This window comes from Acanthopagrus latus, chromosome 1, assembly GCF_904848185.1.
Source record: "Acanthopagrus latus isolate v.2019 chromosome 1, fAcaLat1.1, whole genome shotgun sequence".
Classification (NCBI taxonomy): Eukaryota; Metazoa; Chordata; class Actinopteri; order Spariformes; family Sparidae; genus Acanthopagrus; species Acanthopagrus latus.
In genome coordinates this window covers 15,927,471-15,946,884 of record NC_051039.1, presented here as the reverse complement: position 1 = coordinate 15,946,884, position 19,414 = coordinate 15,927,471, and the positions used below count along the sequence as shown (strand labels likewise).

The 19,414-nt window shown below is 39.1% G+C and overlaps 3 protein-coding genes across 4 annotated transcripts; all 3 read right to left on the bottom strand.

Moving 5' to 3' along the window:
- On the bottom strand, positions 1-1,692 carry LOC119024624. Its single transcript, XM_037107610.1, has 5 exons — positions 1,654-1,692; positions 1,089-1,478; positions 374-526; positions 214-275; positions 1-132 (listed from the first exon to the last, which is right to left on the bottom strand). Exons 1-5 carry the CDS (start codon positions 1,685-1,687, stop codon positions 10-12), a joined length of 762 nt encoding a protein of 253 aa, XP_036963505.1. The 5' UTR covers positions 1,688-1,692; the 3' UTR covers positions 1-9.
- Positions 1,693-5,624: 3,932 nt separating this feature from the next.
- LOC119028749 lies at positions 5,625-8,753 on the bottom strand. Its single transcript, XM_037115038.1, has 5 exons — positions 8,717-8,753; positions 8,162-8,551; positions 7,167-7,470; positions 7,016-7,085; positions 5,625-5,663 (listed from the first exon to the last, which is right to left on the bottom strand). Exons 1-5 carry the CDS (start codon positions 8,751-8,753, stop codon positions 5,625-5,627), a joined length of 840 nt encoding a protein of 279 aa, XP_036970933.1.
- Positions 8,754-14,673: 5,920 nt separating this feature from the next.
- On the bottom strand, positions 14,674-18,157 carry LOC119024455. 2 transcript variants are annotated; one of them, XM_037107287.1, is made up of 5 exons: positions 18,101-18,157; positions 17,555-17,941; positions 16,653-16,805; positions 16,493-16,554; positions 14,674-16,411 (listed from the first exon to the last, which is right to left on the bottom strand). In XM_037107287.1, exons 1-5 carry the CDS (start codon positions 18,135-18,137, stop codon positions 16,289-16,291), a joined length of 762 nt encoding a protein of 253 aa, XP_036963182.1. In that variant the 5' UTR covers positions 18,138-18,157; the 3' UTR covers positions 14,674-16,288. The 2 variants fall into 2 exon arrangements, with proteins under 2 accessions (XP_036963182.1, XP_036963192.1); XM_037107297.1 differs by having other exon boundaries at positions 16,752-16,805.
- Between the last annotated feature and the right edge of the window lie 1,257 nt (positions 18,158-19,414).

Genomic DNA, 19,414 nt, shown 5'->3' with positions numbered 1-19,414 from the left:
TTAGCCCCTCTACATCCTGGAAGTTTTGATGGCAGAATATGTGCTGAAGTCAGAACTCTGACTTCTCTTCTTCTTCTTTGGTCTCTGTGATGGCTGACGGATTTCCAGTGCAGCGTAACACACATCTTCAACCTAAGATTTGAAATTTGTTTACAATCCTGATCACGTCATTGTTTAATGCCATGGCGCATTATGTTCTACAGTTACACCTACCTGATTTGGTTCTGTTTGACGTCTACTTTCAAGTTTTTGCTCATCAATTTGAGGGCCTTTAGCTGCAGAAATAAAAACAGCCTCATGGTCAATGAAGTATGTGGATTCATTATTCAGAAAACGTTTGATATTAATATTTCAAGTTTAACAACTGAGTTACCTTTTGTTCTACAGAGATGATAAGCCACAAGAGCAGAGATGAGAGAGGAGAGGGCAGCAGAAACTGGACACAGATAAAACAGCAGTGTCCAGCACTCACCACAGTCTTGTGTACTCGGGCGGGGAGGCTGACAGTGATCAGTGTCACTCGAGTCTGGAAGAAACACAAAGTTGTGTCAATGAGCTTCAGTCATTTCTGATCTAACTAACATGTCAGAATGAAAAAAACGTTTCTTTCCTCTGACACTAACAAACCCACATATAAACAAGAATAAACACACTCTTGGTTTCAAATCTAGTCCAAAGGAGTTCTTGGAAAACTCAAGTTTTCATCAAGCAGGACAGAAAAAAGAATCCTACACTGCCATTATTACATCTCCTGCCGAGGCCGATGCACAGTGTACTGTTGACCCTGCCTTGTTTATAGAACTATTCTCAGCTTTGGTCCCTCCAGTATCTCCTCTGAAGTGATATCTATTCTCATTTGAGTCTCTGGCTTATTAGATTTTGAGGTCAATCCAGCAATAAGTGTGATATACAACCTTTAACCCTGTTTGAGCCTGTCCTCTCAGATTGCAAATACAAAATTATCCCAAAACTCACTGTGAATAAAAATACATAAATGGTGCATGTTTAAGAAAGGCTTATAGCAATTCAGTCACATGAAGTCCCAGATATGACAAAAATTATTCAATAATTCAGACCACCATACTTACTGAGTATGATCCTTGTTGCGACGTTGCTGTATCTGTAATTGGTTTTGGGAGCAATGTGATCTTTTTCCTCCACTTTTGTATGTTCAGTTCCACAGTAGTAGATCCCCTCATCTGACTGAGTAATGTTCATGATCAGCAGGTCATAGGAATCAGAGGAAGTGTTTCTCAGGAACTTAAAACGAGGGAAGGTCTTCGCGGGATAGTCCATTCGATAATTTGCAGTTTCAAGGATAAAGGGAGGCTGATTCTCATGAGAGCAGTTCCTGTACCACACTATGTAAACCCCAGGTGATTTTTTGCAGTCACAGTACAGAGTGATGTTGTCTCCTGGTCGGACCGACACCTCCAACACTGATCCAGTGACCTGATCATGACTGAAAGAAACAACTCCTGGAACACAAACACAATTGTAAAAGCAGTTAGAACTGTGCTCAGTGTTACAGGGTCTCACATTACAGCAGGTGCAACACAACGCCACTGAGAAGGAAGGTAGGAATAAATGACTCTCAAAATGGAACCAAAGAATTGTGATTAAATCATCCAAATATGGCATCAAAAGATTTACCTAAGAGAATGACCAGAAACATGTGCATGTCCATATGTGATGATGATGAATGAGAGATAAAGTGAAGCAAACCTTTCTCGCTGATATCAGCACTTGCGCAAACTTTTCCATTAAAGGAAATAAAGGCGGTGATTGGCTTGTCAAGTGGAACATTTCTTCTGTGGTTGTTTTCTATTGGTGTAAAGCTATGTGACATTCTGCTTGTTGATGTTTCCTTTTGTTGTAACATAAGTAGAGGAGGTTTTATCATTTACATGGTAGCGTTCTGAAAGAGAGCTATGTGTAATGCCTTTGAAAGACCTAGCATATATTTCGTCATGGATATGCCATCCACTCTTTAACACTGATGTTGCTGGACTTGAAATTGTAATGTATTTTTACTATGCAGCCAGTTGAGGCCAGTCTTTGGTAGCAGCTGTTGGTGAGGCAAAAGAGAGTGACTCTTGTTACCAGTGATAATCACATCAGCTGTAGCTTTTAATTCTTACAAGTAATCATATTGGAATAAGCATTGCATCAGTATTTACCAAAACATCCTGTGTAAGGCTCACATGTAGATTGTTCGATCTGCCAAAGTGAACTTCAAGCCTAATCTGTTCCCGAGAGGCTTTCCTCCCAAGATGAAAATGTCCGGAGACACCAAAGGTTGGTTTTCTGGAGATATGATTTAATCCACTGTAACAAGAGTAACCTTATTCAGAGGAGGGGATGGAGCTCGGGTAGATATCCTGATTGGATCTAACCAGGGACCCCGAACCATAAACTAATATAATGATGACTTATTTGACACTGGCAAGGCACATGCAGAGATTTCCACTATGTTGCAACAGACAACACTGAAGTTGATGTCACAGCTTCTTATTGGAATTTTCCAGTCCTTAACTGCCTATAGGTGGTGATGTTCAGTCATTTTCAAGCCAGTTCAGGAACTAAAAAATGTAATAAATATGGGGGAGATGAACCTGACAATGAATTATACAATGACACGGTCTGTAATTGGTTTACAATCCTAAATTTTGATCATTTGAACTCTAGCATTTTTTTCTTATTGGTCTTCCTTACCTGCGATAGACTGGCGACCTGTCCAGGGTGTCCCCTGCCTTCGCCCTAAGTCAGCTGGGATAGGCTCCAGCCCCCCCGCGACCCTGCAGAGGATTAAGCGGCGTACATATAATGTGTACAGATGATGGATGGATGGATGGATGGTCTTCCTTACAGTAAACTGATTTTCAGTCTCATTTCTATTCCTACCTATTTGCCGTGGATCTACCTGCTCAGTATTAAAAAGTCTGAAGAAACCAATACTGCAATATGACAGGGGACATCACAGGGGGGATCAGAGCGGACTGTTAACCTTCAGTGCCCTAGTAGCAGCAGAGAGCACAGGGACAGAAGGCTTGCCAAGTTAAATATGTCTAAATGCTTGACTCATTGATACTTTATCTGGCTGAGGTTTGTGCTGGTTATAATCTAAAGTCACGACAATGGCTCAGAAATACCAGTAGTCTAACTGTGCTGCATGTTAATAAATCCGTGGTGCTGTCCGAGGTGCTGAAGTAGCAGATGGATTTGTAATTGAGCCTTTTTGTCTCAGTGGTACCTGTCTGGACTTGGATAACTTATATCTTCTAAACTCTTAAATGCTCACTTCTATACTAAACTGTTCCCCTCACAAGATTTCCATTTTTGAGGTTTTTCGTTTACATCATCATTAAAATAGACTGGATATAACGATCACATTATAGCAGGGGTTCCCAACCACTGGGCCATGGACCAGTACCGGGTCTTGGGTTGTTCAATATCAAGCCTTGAATACCCAGTAGGACAAAAGGGGCCTGATGTAATTGCCATATATGTGCTACATTGTGTTTTGTTATCTATTTTCCTAGAAATTGCCGCCTTTTTATTACATATCACAAGGCAAACATTTTCTATTTACATTAAGATGTTATAAAAAATATTTCATTTATGGGGTTAATATGACAATTAAATCATTTTATCGCTTACCACCCAGGGTCATCCACAAATTATAGCTCATGTCTGGTCTGTGTTGTCAAAAAGGTTGGGAATATCACATTTGTGCCAGTCTGTTGTGGCAAAGATGAGATTGATTTATTAGTGCTTAAAGATGATATGTGGCCCTTCTATGCTACAAAAAGTATTGCCAAAACAATACTATAGTAAAAGACTTTCAAAATAATTTGGAATGGGAGTTTGTACCACCAGGAATTGAAATCTTTTTTTTTTTTTTCAAGAACCACTTTCTGTTTGGTGTTTTTTGGCAATAACACAATCCAGCGGTAACAGTAAATCAAAAGATTAATATAAAGCACCGTGTCATCAGTGTGGACTGCTTTGTGTCTAATGTCTTCTTGGGCACTTTGTGTTATTACTACATATTCACTAGAGGTCAGCAGAGCTTCACCTTGAGATGTTGTCTCTAACTATTTCGAGATGACACATCACCATCTTCTCCATTTTTCACAGAGAAATTCATGTTGTGTTTTCCAATACACTCATCCTCACTTCAAGTGAGTATGAATATGTGTTAAAAATCTAGAGGAAAACTTTCAAGTGAAAAAAATGTTGCCATCCAAAATACCACAACAAGTTATTTTTATATACTGTAAGTAGGATGCAGAAAGCACAATGTAAGCATAACCCCACTGACCATTGTCTCTCTGCAGGAAACCACACTGCATCTGTCTGCAAACAAACCACACTCACATGAAGTGAAACAGAAGCTCATTTTATTGATCTCACTTTGAAATAAGCTGTACATCTAAACGTACCTGAGGTGGCTGCAGAGCTGCTGAACACTGAACAGGATTTTGCACAACTGAAGTTACAGACTTTTTGAAAATATCCACCTAAATTAAGAATCATGTTTAAAATAAACTTAATATTTTTGTTAAATCAAACCCAGTTCCACAAACACCTTCAGCGGCCTGCATCTTCACTCTGTTTGCATGTTAAGCTCTGCAAGTGCATGAGGGGCTGTTTGTCACTGTGGGTTTCCTGTAAGCCTTACTGATCATACCTCAAACTGTATCGGACTACTGGCCACAGATTGTCATCTGGCAGCTCACTCGAGATAAGAACAGGAAATTCCCTGCAAACAGCTTTTGTGTCTTGTCACAGAGACACAATCATCACTACCATTATGAGATGTTACAGCGCAAACAAGGGCTGCCAAGCAAAGTACATCCTGATTGAAGATTATGATTAAGATTATTGCCGATTAGAGTGACTCTGAACAATGAAACTGTGCACTGATCTACAGCTTCAGTCTGTTTGAATGTCAAGCTCTGTGATGGTGGGGCTGTTTGTCAGTCTGGTTTTCCTGTGAGCTGTTAACAAGGTGCCACATGATGTGGCCGTGGTCGGCTTTATTGTTAACACACTATTGTCATGTAACTTCTTGGAAACTGAAGTTGGGCTCTAAATATATGACCTAAGGACGAACATTAAATTGTGGTCATGTTGGATTCTGTATAGTATGATTACTTTGAGTTTCATTCTCTGCTGTGGCTCCAACATAACAAATACTAAGTTGTATCAAACTCCACTCATGAAGGGGACGGGGCTGATGACTAACTCATAATAAGAACAGGAAACTGCCTGAAAACACTGATCTAAGAGTCATCATGTCTTGTTACCGACAAGCAACCATCATACCGCCGTTATCGATTTAAATCAAAAAAGGTGAAGCTGAGGCCAAATTGTGATCAACAACAATAAACTGGTAGTCTATTTGGAGGTTTTTTATTTCTTCTTTTTTTTTTTTTTACAGAACCATCCATCCATTGTCAACCGCTTATCCAAAACTGGGTCGCGGGGGCAGCAGCTTCAGTAGCAAGCCCCAGACTTCCCTTTCCCTGGCCATAATGGCTAACTCTGACTGAGGAATCCCCAGGCGCTCCCAGGCCAGAGAAGAGGTATAATCCCTCCACCTGGTCCTAGGTCTACCCCTAGGTCTCCTCCCAGTTGGACGTGCCAGGAACACCTCCCTAGGAAGGCGCCCTTTTTACAGAACATCCATTTTAATCTTTGATCCAAGTGGTTTAAGGAAATAAGTTGCATGTGATGCATATATTATGGGAAAGCTGAATTAATTCATATCCACTGTGGCACATAATAGAACAATCCGACCAATTAAAGGGGCTTTATGTAACAATGTGTCGTAATTTACGTGTATTAATCACTTTTTTATTGGCCATGTGTGAGTGGATTGTAATGTGATTTGAAAAATCTCTGTCTCGCTCTGTTGCCTATAGAAGCCTGTAGATTATTTGTGTAAGTTGTTCAATGCTGCTGGACTGTAGATTTCTTGCTTTTTCCTTGATAGTCAAAATGATGGGACTTCATGCATATTTTCAAGTGCCTCATCTCTGTGCCAACAGTAGCCATTGTTAGTTTAGAAGTGGAGTTGCTAACTAGACTAAACTAACAATCAGCTTCAAGAAAAACACAGAAGTTCTGAAGAACCCCTTTAAAAAGTAGAAAATGCAATTACAAGATCGTAAGTACTGTGTGTCGGAGAAGTAACAAATAACATCCTGATACAACTCTGGCTTACAGCAATTATGTTGATCCTCTGGGTAGAGCTGACACTAAAGGGTAAAGTTAAACCTTTAAAAGAAACACCAGTGCTTTTTACCTTGAAACAAACAAACAACAACAAAAAACCCATATTTCATGCATAAAATGTTCCTTCTTGTCTCGTCATGCCGCTTAAAATGCAGACAATGTGTTTTATAAGTCTTTATCAATCATCATCACAGTCTTTTTTGTTTTATGTTAGGCCCCTTATTACTGCTGATGCAGGAGTTCCACCCCCTGCAGGTCACTCTCACAGCACTGGGCAGCTCCTTCAGCAACAGACTGATACACCGTAAGTGTGTGAAGGAGAGGTATTGCAGGTCCTTCCTTCCTGCTACTGTCAGACTTCACAACCAGCACTGCTCCCAATAGCCTATTGACCTCACCCTGTACTCTGTACTGTGCAGTATGTCTGGTCAATTTCCTTAACACCCATATTTATTCCATATTTATTATCTGTATCTAAAATCTATGTAAAAAAAACAAACAAAACAAAACAAAAAAAACTGCTGTTAATTTTGAACTATATCATGTAAATATGTATATATGTCTATTCTATTTTTTCCCTTTTTAATGTCATTGCTTATTTTTGCTATTGTTTCTGTTCTTGTAATATGTTTCTGTTATTGTAATATTCTGTCTCTGCTGTGACAAACACATTTCCCCATCTGCAGGACATTAAAGGATTTCTGATTCTGATTCTAATTCTACATCCTGGAAGTTTTGATGGCAGAATAGGTGCTGAAGTCAGAACTCTGACTTCTCTTCTTCTTCTTTGGTCTCTGTGATGGCTGACGGATTTCCAGTGCAGCATAACACACATCTTCAACCTACGATTTGATATATGTTTACAATCCTGATAACATCATTGTTTAATGCCATGGTGCATTATGTTCTACTGTTACACCTACCTGATCTGTTTGATGTCTACTTGTAGGTTTTTGCTCAACTTGAGGGCCTTTAGCTGCAGAAATAAAAACAGCCTCATGGTTAATAAATTATGTGGATTCACTATTGAGAAAGTGCCTGATATTAATACTGCAAGTTTAAAAACTGAGTTACCTTTCTTTCTACAGAGATGATAAGCCACAAGAGTGGAGATGAGAGAGGAGAGAACAGCAGAAACTGGACACAGATAAAACAGCAGTGTCCAGCACTCACCACAGTCTTGTGTACTTGGGCGGGAAGGCTGACAGTGATCAGTCTTACTCAAGTCTGGAAGAAACACAAGGCTGTGTTGATGAGCTTCAGTAATTTCTGATCTGAATATGTCAGAATGAAAATATGTTTCTTTTTCATTGTGTTCACCATGGTTTTATGTGTATGTGGACATAAGGGTGATAGTTGCTCCATGACCTCTGACACCAACAAACCCACATATCAACAAGAACAAACACACTCTTGGATTCAGATCTAGTCCAAAGGAGTTCTTGGAAAACTTCATTAAGCAGTTATCTCTGTACTGTTGACCCTGCCTTGTTGATCGGACTATTCTCAACTTTGGTCCCACCAGTATCTCCTCTGAAGTGATATCTCTTCTCATTTGAATAAAGAGCGATATACAGCCTTTAACCCTGTTTGAGTCTGTCCTCTCAGATTACAAATGTAAAATGATCCCAAAACTCACTGTGAAATAAAATGCATAAAAGGTGCATGTTTAAGACTTACAAACTTACAACAACTCTGTTACATGAAGTCCCAGGTTCAACAAAAATGTATCATATGATAATATATTGTGTTCATGCACAACATCTTCACATACAGTGAATGGTGAGTTCACTTTGTTGTGGTCCAGCTTTTTCATTATCAGTATAAGTGCACAATATCTGGGCTTTTTACTGAATTAATATAGTCACAGGATTACAGAAATTTCAGGTACAAAGATAATTCAGACCACAATACTTACTGAGTATGATCCTTGTTGTGATGTCGCCATAGCTGTAATCATATTTGGGAGCAATATGATCTTTTCCCTCCACTTTTGTATGTTCAGTTCCACAGTAGTAGATCCCCTCATCTGATTCAGTGATGTTCATGATCAGCAGGTCAAAGGAATTAGAGGAAGTGTTGTCCACAAATATAAAACGAGGGAACATCTTCAGGAAAGAATCAGCTTGACCACGTGTAATTTTAAGGATTAACGGAGGCTGATTCTCATGAGAGCAGTTCCTGTACCACACTATGTAAACTCCAGATGATTTTTTGCAGTCACAGTACAGAGTGATGTTGTCTCCTGGTCGGACTGACACCTCCAACACTGATCCAGTGACCTGATCATGGCTGTAAGAAACAACTCCTGGAACACAAACACAATTGTAAAAGCAGTTATAAATGTGCTCAGTGTTACAGGGTCTCACATTACAGGAGGTGCAACACAACACCACTGAGAATGCAGGAATGAATTACTCTCAAAATAGAAGAGGTGTGATTAAATCATCCAAAATTTTATAAAAGGATTTACCTAAGAGAACGACCAGAAACAAATACAGCCCATCCATATGCAATGATGATGAATGAGAGATAAAGGAAAGTGAGGCAAACCTTTCTCGCTGATTTCACAACTTGTGCAAACTTTTCCATTAAAGGAAATATAGGCGGTGATTGGCCCATCAAGTGGAACATTTCTTCTGTGGTTGTTTTCTATTGGTGTAAAGCTATGTGGCATTCTGCTCGTTGATGTTTCCTTTTGTTGTATCATAATTAGAGGATGTGTTATCATTTCATCAGCCTTCGAAGGACCTAGAGTATATTAGGGCTTGGTTATGCCGTTCTCTTTAACATTCATGTTGTCAGACTTTAAATTGTAAATGTATTGTTACTATACAGCCTGTTACCATTTTCAAAGATGTATCAGGCCAGTCTTCGGTGGCAACTGTAGGTAAGACAAAAGAGAGTGACCCTTGTTACCAATGGCTATCACACTGGCTGTAGCTTTCAATTCCTACAAGTAATCATGTTAAAAGAAGTATATTGTCAATACTTACCAAAAATCCTCTGTAAACCTCATTTGTAGATTGTTTGATCTGCCAAAGTGAACTTCAACCCTAATCTTTTCCCGAGAGACTTTCCTCCCAACAAAAATGACATTATTGGTTGTTTCAGAAAATGTCCAGAAATGGTGATCTGATTTTGTATTCAACCCAAGAGTTAACCCACTGTGATGCCGTGCATCGGTTTGTGGACTATTGTTTGGATGCCTTAGATTACCTTGTGGCTGCTGCCAGCTTTTTAGAGGCAGAAGTGACCTTATTCAGAGGAGAGGATGAAGCTTGTGTGGATATCCTAATTGGATCTAACTAGGGACCCAGGCCAGGCAGTGATTGTAAGTCAGTGAAGTGAGACCATGACCACAGTGCAACCATACGCTAATATAATGATGACTTATTTGAAACTGGCAAGACACATGCAGAGACTTCCACTATGTATCACAGTTGGCATCACAATTTCCTATTGGAATTTTCCAGTCCACCTTAAAAACAGCATACTGCCTATAGATGGTGATGTTCTGTCATTTTCAAGCCAGTTCTGGAACTGAAAAATTTTACTAAATATGGGGGTGATGAACCTGTCAATGAATAATACAATGACATGTTCTTTAATTGGTTTAATTGCTAAGTTTTGATCATTTGAACTCTAGCATTTTTTTCTTATTGTCCTTGCTTACAGTAAACTGATTTTCAGTCTTATTTCTATTCCTACCTATTCACTGTAGATCTACCTGCTCAGTATCAAAAAAGTCTGAAGAAACCAATACTGCAATATGACAGGGGACATCACATGGGGGATCAGAGAGCATTTATTTCTTACTGTCCCTGCTCATGTCAAACTGATTTTCAATTCTATTTCAGTCGCACTTTATTTTACAGTACATTAGTAAGACATAACAATCCGAACCTCGTATGAAATTTGACAAAAACAATACCCTACTAAGACGTAACAAGCTGTACTTTATATGAAATTAGACAAAAACAATACACCAATAATATGTAACAAGCTGTACTTTGTATGAAATTAGACAAAATAATACACTAATAGGACGTAACAAGCCAAACTTTGTCTTAAATTAGACACCTTATAGCCTGCCCAAATTATGCTGTAATCAGAAACCACATATAAAGTTGTATTACTTAAAATATAGGCTACTATACTTAGACACTATTATACCAAATTATACTGTAATTATAAGCCAAATTGGAGATCTTAATACACTATTAGACACCATTTTACAAGATCTTAATCTAATCAGAAATCACACACAATGCCCTATCAGATCCAAAATAGCTTGTTAGACACTATTCTACCCTCACTACCACATTATGCATTTCATTGTGAGCCGCACAGCACCCTTCAGCCCTGTGCTGGCAGGGCTCTGGAGCACTGGAGGCCGTCCACAAGGGTCAGAGAAACGACCCTCTAAGAAAGTTTAATAAGGGTCTAACAGAGAGAAGGTCTTCACTTTATTTTACAGTACAGTTCTGTTGCAATGTGTCACAGATTATCCTCTAAGTAGGTCTAATAAGACTGTAATAAGGGTCTAACAGTGAGAAGGTCTTCACTTTACAGTACAGTTCAGTTGTAATGTGCCACAAATTATTCTATAAATAAGTGTAATAATGGTCTAACAGTGGGAAATAAAGATGCAATGTCCTGGCAGCTTCAGAAGCTGGTCTAATGTTACTGGGGTTAGATAGTGACATGGCTTTAAATGGTCTGATGTCTTAACTACGGGAGTAAAATGTCGAGGAAGCCACCTACAAACTCCACAAGACTCCAGAGAACATCCAGTTTACGAGGGACGTGTGTAGTAGCGACCAGATGTGAACTTATGTGGTTTGAATTTAGTTGAGGTACCGTTTTCTTCTAATGATCAATAAATGACTCTGTAACAAAGTGAAACTACAGTAAATAAAGCCCAAATAAATGCATTTTCCTCTGAACTCTGTGTGTTTTGTCAAACCATTATAAAGGTCATGCCCGATATAATATGGCAGTACGTTCGTCTGATAGTTAATTGATAGCATTAAATGCATAATTTGGTAGTGAGGGTAGAATAGCATCTAACTAGTGATTTTGGATCCGATATGGCATTGTATGTGATTTCTAATTGGACTACAGTCTTGTAAAATGGTGTCTAATAGTGTATTAAGATCTCCGATTTGGTTCATAACTAGAGTATAATTTGGTATGATAGTGTCTATGTATTATAGCCTATATTTCAAGTAATAAGACTTTATATGCCGTATCTGTTTTGAGCATAATTTGGGTAAGCTATATGGTGTCTAATTACAGTATAACTTTTCTTGTTTACGGTCTAGCAAAGATTACATTATTCCTAGTTGTCTAATTTGAGACAAAGTCCAGCTTGTTACGTTTTATTAGCATATTGTTTTGTCTAATTTCATACAAAGTCCAGCTTGTTACGTATTATTGGTGTATTGTTTTTTGTCTAATTTCATTCAAAGTACAGCTTGTTATGTCTTATTAACGTATTGTAAAATAAAGTGTGACCCTTATTTCTATTCCAACCCATTGCTGTCATGCGGTGGATCTACCTGCTCAGCATTGAAAAGTCTCAAGAAACTAGTACTCCAATATGACAAGGGACATCACAGGGGGATCAGTGAGGACTGTTATCCTTCAGTGCCCTGGTAGCAGAGAGAGCACAGGGGCAGATGGCTTGTTAAGTTGAATATATCTAGATGCTTGACTTACTGATATTTTATCTAGTTGAGGTTTGTGCAGGTTATAATCTAAGGTCTCGACAATAGCTCAGAAATACCAGTAGTCTAACTGCTCTGCGTATTAATTAATCCATGGCACTATCCGAGGCGCCGAAGTGGCAGACGGATTTGCAGTTAAGCCTATTTGTCTTAGTAGCACCTGTCTTGTCTTGGATAACTAATCTTCTAAACTCTTAAATTCTCACTTCTATACTAAACGGTTGCCTTTACAATATTTCCATTTTTGAGGGTTTTGGTCATCATCACCGGAATTTATATTTTTTGTTTTTCAAGAGCGGTGTGGCATTTTTTGGCAATAACAGAATCCAGCAGTGACAGTGAATTAAAAGATTAATATAAATGACTGTGTTATCAGTGGCACTTTGAGTCTAATGTCATATTGGGCATTTTTGTGTTACTACTACATATCCATTAGAGGTCAGCAGAGCTTCACCTTCAGATTCTGTTTCTCACTGTTTTGAGATTATGAGATTTGAAACAACACACTCTGTTGTGTTTTCCAATACACTCATCCTCACTACAAGTGTGTATGAATATGTGTAAAAGATCTAGAGTAAAACTTTAATAAGTCAAATATTTGTTTGTCATCCAAAATACCAGTTATTTTTGTATACTGTAAGTAGGATGTAGAAAGCATAAGTTAAGCATAACCCCTCTGACCATTGTCTCTCTGCAGGAAACCACACTGCATCTGTCTGCAAACAAACCACACTCACATGAAGTGAAACGGAAGCTCATTTTATGGATATCACTCAGAAATAAGTTGTACATCTGAATGTAGCTGAGGTGGCTGCAGAGCTCCTGAACACTTAACAGTTTGTTATGTTTGTTAAATCAAACCCAGTTCCACAACACCTTCAGCCACCTGCAGCCTCAGTCTGTTTGCATGTTAATCTCTGCAAGCGCATGTGGGGCTGTTTGTCACTGTGGATTTCCTGTAAGCCTTACTGATCATACCTGGCATTGTATTGGACTTCTGGCCACAGATTGTGATCTGACGGCTAACTTGAGATAAAAACATGAAATTGCCTGCAAACAGCTTTTGTGTCTTGTTACAGAGACATAATCATCACTAACATCATGAGGTGTTACAGATCAATTTTAATCAAGAAACTGAACCCGGCACTTTTTGCAACCAGCAACATCAAACATTTTTTGTATAGAGGTTAATATGTACACTGTTTTTAAGTGGGGACTAAAAACACAAATCTTGGCTGTGAAGAATGAAATAATGAAGGAAGGAATTTAGCCGTTTTGAATATTCATTCAAAAATGGAAGAATGGATACACTGGGGTTCATGCATCTAATGGTGGGAAAAATCCAAAACAGCTGTAATAGAAATAGGAATTAAACAAGTAGACATTATTGAAAAAATGTTTGCAACTCTCTTTACCAAGAAAGTAAAAGTCAGCTCCTCATTTACTCCTATGCTCATCCAGAAAGCACCTCCCCCAACCCTCATGTCTGATGGCCTTACCCGCTTTGGCTCTCTCTCCTCTGGAGATGTCTACACACTAGACATCTCACACGACATCTTGCCATTCCTCACCACCCTGATCAACTCCTCCTTCACATCAAGCCTTATTCCAGCACCTTTCAAGACAGCTACAGTAAAGCCACTCCTAAAGAAACCCACCCTAGACTCAGCTGACATCAGAAACTACAGACATGTGTCTCTTCTTTCATTCCATGCCGTTGCCAACCAAAATTCCCCCTTCTTTCACAAAACAACCTCCTTGACCCTAATCAGTCAGGTTTCAGGACTGCTCACTCCACTGTGATGGCCCTCCTCACACTGACTATGTCCCTCTGTGCCGCCAGAGCCTGGTCCCACTCATCAGTCCTCATTCTTCTCCACCTACCTTATACGTTTGACACAGTCAACCATCAAACCCTCCTCTCCACTCTGGTTGAACTTGGCATTGCTAACTTTGATCTAACCTGATTCACATCATACCTGACATAGCGCACCATCCAGGTCATTTGGACTACCTCCCTGTCCAAACCCTGCTTTCTGGAAACGGGTGTTCATCAAAGCTAAGAACTAGGACCACTTCTGTTTTCACTATGCACGAGATCACTGGGGTCTGTAATCACATCACATGGATTGTCTTACCACTGTTATGCAGATGACACCCAATTGTTCCTCTCTTTTCCGCCATCCTCCGACACGCACATTGCAACGCGCATTTCGGAATATCTGGCAGAGCTTAGATTGGACAACTGCACACCACCTCAAGCTCAATCTTCATAAAACTGAACGCCCCTTCATCCTGAAAGACTGCCCTCGTATGGACCTGTCAGTCACCACTGATAACATAACAGTGTTGCCTTCATCGATTGTGAGGAACTCCATTGAACTCCATCTCCAAGAGATTGTCTTGTTCCCACAACATCACTGCTGTGGCTTGATCCTGCAGATATGCCCTCTACAACATCCGCAGGATCCTGGCTTTTCTCACAAAGGACACAACGCAACTCCTGCTCCAAGCGCTGGTCATCTCCCGCCTCGACTTCTGCAACTCACTCTTGGCTGGACTCCCAGCCTCTGTGACTAAGCCGTTGCAGTGTATCTAGAATGCTACAATGCACCTTGTTTTCAATCAACCCAAATTCACCAATGTCACCCCCTTCCTCCGTGAGCCCCACTGGCTTCCTGTTGCATCCCGCATCTGATTCAAGACAATGGTACTGGCCTCCAAACACTGGTCAGACCATACGCCCCATCACGAGCACTTTGCTCTACTACATCAGCTGGCCAGATGGTACCGCTATCACTGAGAGCAAACCAAGGTTGCTTAGCAAAGCCACAACTCTTCTCCGTTCTGGCGCCTCAGGTGTGGAACGAACTCCCAACCAGTGTTAGGACAGCAGAGTCACTCGCCATCTTACTTGCTTGTTCAGAGTTGTTTTCTGGCAGCATAACAAGCATTCTAACATTTTTAGTTTAACACAATGATTATGTACTGATGGAATAGTATGATTTGTTATAATTAACTCCAAATCTATTTAGATTTGACACATGATTGTTTTAATCGACATAAGAATGCTAAGAAAACGATCACCGTACTAACACTGGCATCTGTGTATACAGGCACAAACAGTACGTGTACACACAGTACGCATTCTATGTTGTGGCCACAGATATAACCAAGAGTCAGAAATACATACATCCAAATGTAGCAGAGGTCGCTGCAGTGGTTCTAAATTCTGATTGAAGACTGTGATACATTCTGCCACTTTCTCAAGTGACTCTGAACAATGAAACTGCGCACTGACCTACAGCTTCAGTCTGTTTGAGTGCTATGATGGTGGAGTTGTTTGTCAATGTGGGTTTCCTGTGAGCTGCAAGGTGCCACATTATGACAGCAGAGGTGGGCTTTATTGTTCACACTATATTGTCATGTAACTTCTTGGAAACACAAGTTTGATTTTTATTCTCTACTGCAGCTCCAACATAACAAATACTAAGTTGTATCAAACTCCACTCATGAAGGGGATGGGGCTGATGGCTAACTCAAGATAAGAACAGGAAATTGCCTGAAATCATTGATCTAACAGCCGACATGTCTTGCTACCAACAGCCATCACAATGGTTATGAAATGTTGCAGGTCGATTTCAGTCAAAAAAGTTGAAGCTGAAGCTGAATTGTAATCAACAACAATAAAATGGTTCATTTTCCTTTTTTTTTTTTTAACAGAACATTCACGTTGATTCAGTTGGTGTAAGGAAATAAGGTGCACACAATGCATATTTTGTGGGAAAGCTGAACGAATTCATATCCACTGTGGCTCATGACACACAGACAGAAAAACCTGACCAATAAAAGGGTCTTTAACAATTTGTCGTAATTTACACAATTAAACATTTTTTAATTGGAAAGGATTGAGAGGATTGTAATGTGATGTGAAAAATAAAACCTTCACTGTTTGTATATGCTTATACAAGTCTGTAGATGATTTGCTGAGGTTGTGTAATGCTGCTGGACTGTATATTTCTTTGTGAAGGACTGGGGTCGCTTTTTCCTCAACAGTCAAAATGATGGGACTTTATGTATATATGCACAATTATATTGATCCTCTGAGTAGAGTTGACACTAAAGGGTAAAGTTAAACCTTTAAAAGAAACCAGTGCTTTTTACCTTGAAAGAAACAAACAACAACAAAAAAACATATTTTACCCATAAAAATGTTCCTTCTTGTCTAGTCATGCCACTTAAAATGCAGACAATGTGTTTTATAAGTCTTTATCAATCATCATCACAGTCTTTTTTGTTTTATGTTAGCCCCTCTACATCCTGGAAGTTTTGATGGCAGAATATGTGCTGAAGTCAGAACTCTGACTTCTCTTCTTCTTCTTTGGTCTCTGTGATGGCTGACGGATTTCCAGTGCAGCGTAACACACATCTTCAACCTAAGATTTGAAATTTGTTTACAATCCTTATAACATCATTGTTTAATGCCATGGTGCATTATATTCTACGGTTACACCTACCTGATTCGGTTCTGTTTGATGTCTACTTGTAGGTTTTTGCTCATCAACTTGAGGGCCTTTAGCTGCAGAAATAAAAACAGCCTCATGGTCAATGAAGTATGTGGATTCATTATTCATAAAATGTCTGATTTTAAAACTTCAGGTTTAACAAGTGAGTTACCTTTTTTTCTACAGAGATGATAAGCCACAAGAGCAGAGATGAGAGAGGAGAAAACAGCAGAAACTGGACACAGAGAAAACAGCAGTGTCCAGCACTCACCACAGTCTTGTGTTCTCGGGCGGGAAGGCTGACAGTGATCAGTGTCACTCGCGTCTGGAAGAAACACAAAGTTGTGTCGATAAGCTTCAGTTAGTTCTGATCAAACTAACATGTCAGAATAAAAAAAATGTTTCTTTTTCATTTTGTTCACCATGGTTTTATATGTATGTAGACATAAGAGTGATAGTTGTTCCATGACCTCTGACACTAACAAACCCACATATTAACAAGAATAAACACACTCTTGGATTCAAATCTAGTCCAAATTCATTAAGCAGGAAAGAAAAAAGAATCCTGCATTGCCATTATTATATCTCCTGCCAAGGCCGAAGCACAGTGTACTGTTGACCCTGCCTTGTTGATAGGACTTTTCTCAACTTTGGTCCCACCAGTATCTCCTCTGAAGTGATATCTATTCTCATTTAAATAAAGTTTCTGGCTTATTAGATTTTCAGCTCACTGTAGCACGACAAGCAACCTTTAACCCTGTTTGAGCCTGTCCTCTCAGATTACAAATGTAAAATTAACCAAAAACTCACTGTGAATAAAAATACATAAAGGGTGCATGTTTAAGAAAGACTGACAGCAATTCAGTCACATGAAGTCCCAGATATGACAAAAATGTATTATATGATAATACACCATGTAGATCTACAACATCTTCACTCAGTGGTGAGTGAGGTTTGTGGTTCAGCTTTTTTATCATCAATAAAAGTGCACAATATCTGGGCTATTTACTGAATGAATAGTCAAAGAATTAAATATAGCTAAGGTACAAAGATAATTCAGACCCCAATACGTACTGAGTATGATCCTTGTTGTGATGTTGCCAAATCTGTAATCAGTTTTGGGAGCAATGTAATCTTTTTCCTCCAATTTTGTATGTTCAGTTCCACAGTAGTAGATCCCTTCATCTGATTGAGTAACATTCATGATCAGCAGGTCATTGGAATTAGAGGAAGTGTTGTCCACAAACTTATAACGAGGGAAGATCTTCAGGTCATAGATCCTTGGACCTCTAGTTTCAAGGACAAACGGAGGCTGATTCTCATGAGAGCAGTTCCTGTACCACACTATGTAAACTCCAGTTGATTTTTTGCAGTCACAGTACAGAGTGATGTTGTCTCCTGGTCGGACTGACACCTCCAACACTGATCCAGTGACCTGATCATGACCGTAAGAAACAACTCCTGGAACACAAACACAATTGTAAAAGCAGTTAGAACTGTGCTCAGTGTTACAGGGTCTCACATTACAGGAGGTGCAACACAACTCCACTGAGATTGTAGGAAATAACTACTCTCAATTATTATGATTAAATTGTCCAAATATTTAATGAAAATATTTACCTAAGAGAATGACCAGAAACATGTGCAGCCTGTCCATATGTAATGACGATGAATGAGAGATAAAATGAAGCAAACCTTTCTCCCTGATGTCACCACTTGCGCAAACTTTTCCATTAAAGGACATAAAGGCGGTGATTGGCCCGTCAAGTGGAACATTTCTTCTGTGGTTGTTTTCTATTGGTGTAAAGCTATGTGGCATTCTGCTTGTTGATATTTCCTTTTGACGTAACATAATTGGAGGAGGTAGCGTTCTGAAACAGTACAATGTAATACTTTTAAATGGCAGAGTTCTTACCTTTTTATCATGTTGTTTCTTTTTTCCTTATGGCTCAGAAATACAGGTAGTCTAACTGTGCTGTGTATTAATAAATCCATGGTGCTGTCTGAGGTGCTGAAGTGGCAGATGGATTTGTAATTGAGACTGTTTATCTTATTACCACCTGTCTTGTCTTGGATAAATCATATATTTTAAACTCTTAAATGCTCACTTCTGTGCTAAAATGTTGCCTTTACAAAATTTCCAGTTTTGAGGTTTTCTGTTTTTAATCATCATTAGAATTTATTGGATATAACGGTAACATGAAAGCAGGGGTTCCCAACCACTGGTCAATGGACCTGTAGAGGGTCTTGGGTTGTTTAATATCAAGCCTTGAAAATCAAAGGGGAACAAAGGGGAGTGATGTTATTGTCATTTATGTGCTGCATTATGTTTTGTTATTAATTTCTCCTAGAAATGACAAACATTTTCAATTTACATTAATGTTCAAAGAAACAAAAACAAGTCAGTTATGAAAGTGTTAATATGACAATGAAACCATTTTATCGTTTACCACCCATGGTTGCCTGAAAATTACAGTTCATGTATAGTGTGGTATTTTGGATGGTAAATTGAAAGATTAACATATATATAAGCACTGTGTCATCAGTGTGAACTGCTTTGAGTCTAATGTCGTCTTGGGCATTTTTGTGTTACTACTACATAACCACTAGAGGTCAGCAGAGCTTCACCTTGAGATGGTGTTTCTTGCTATTTTGAGATTACACCATCCACATCTCAACCCTCTCTGATTTTCACAGAGAAACTCATGTTGTGTTTTCCAATACACTCATCCTCACTTCAAGTGTATATGAATATGTGTAAAACGTCTAGGGTAAAACTTAAATAAGTAAAATGAATATATTTTTTTGTCATCCAAAACACCACAACAAGTTATTTTTATATACTGTAAGTAGGATGCAGAAAGCATGATTCAAGCATAACCCCACTGACCATTGTCTCTCTGCAGCAAACCACACTCTGCATATGTCTGCAAA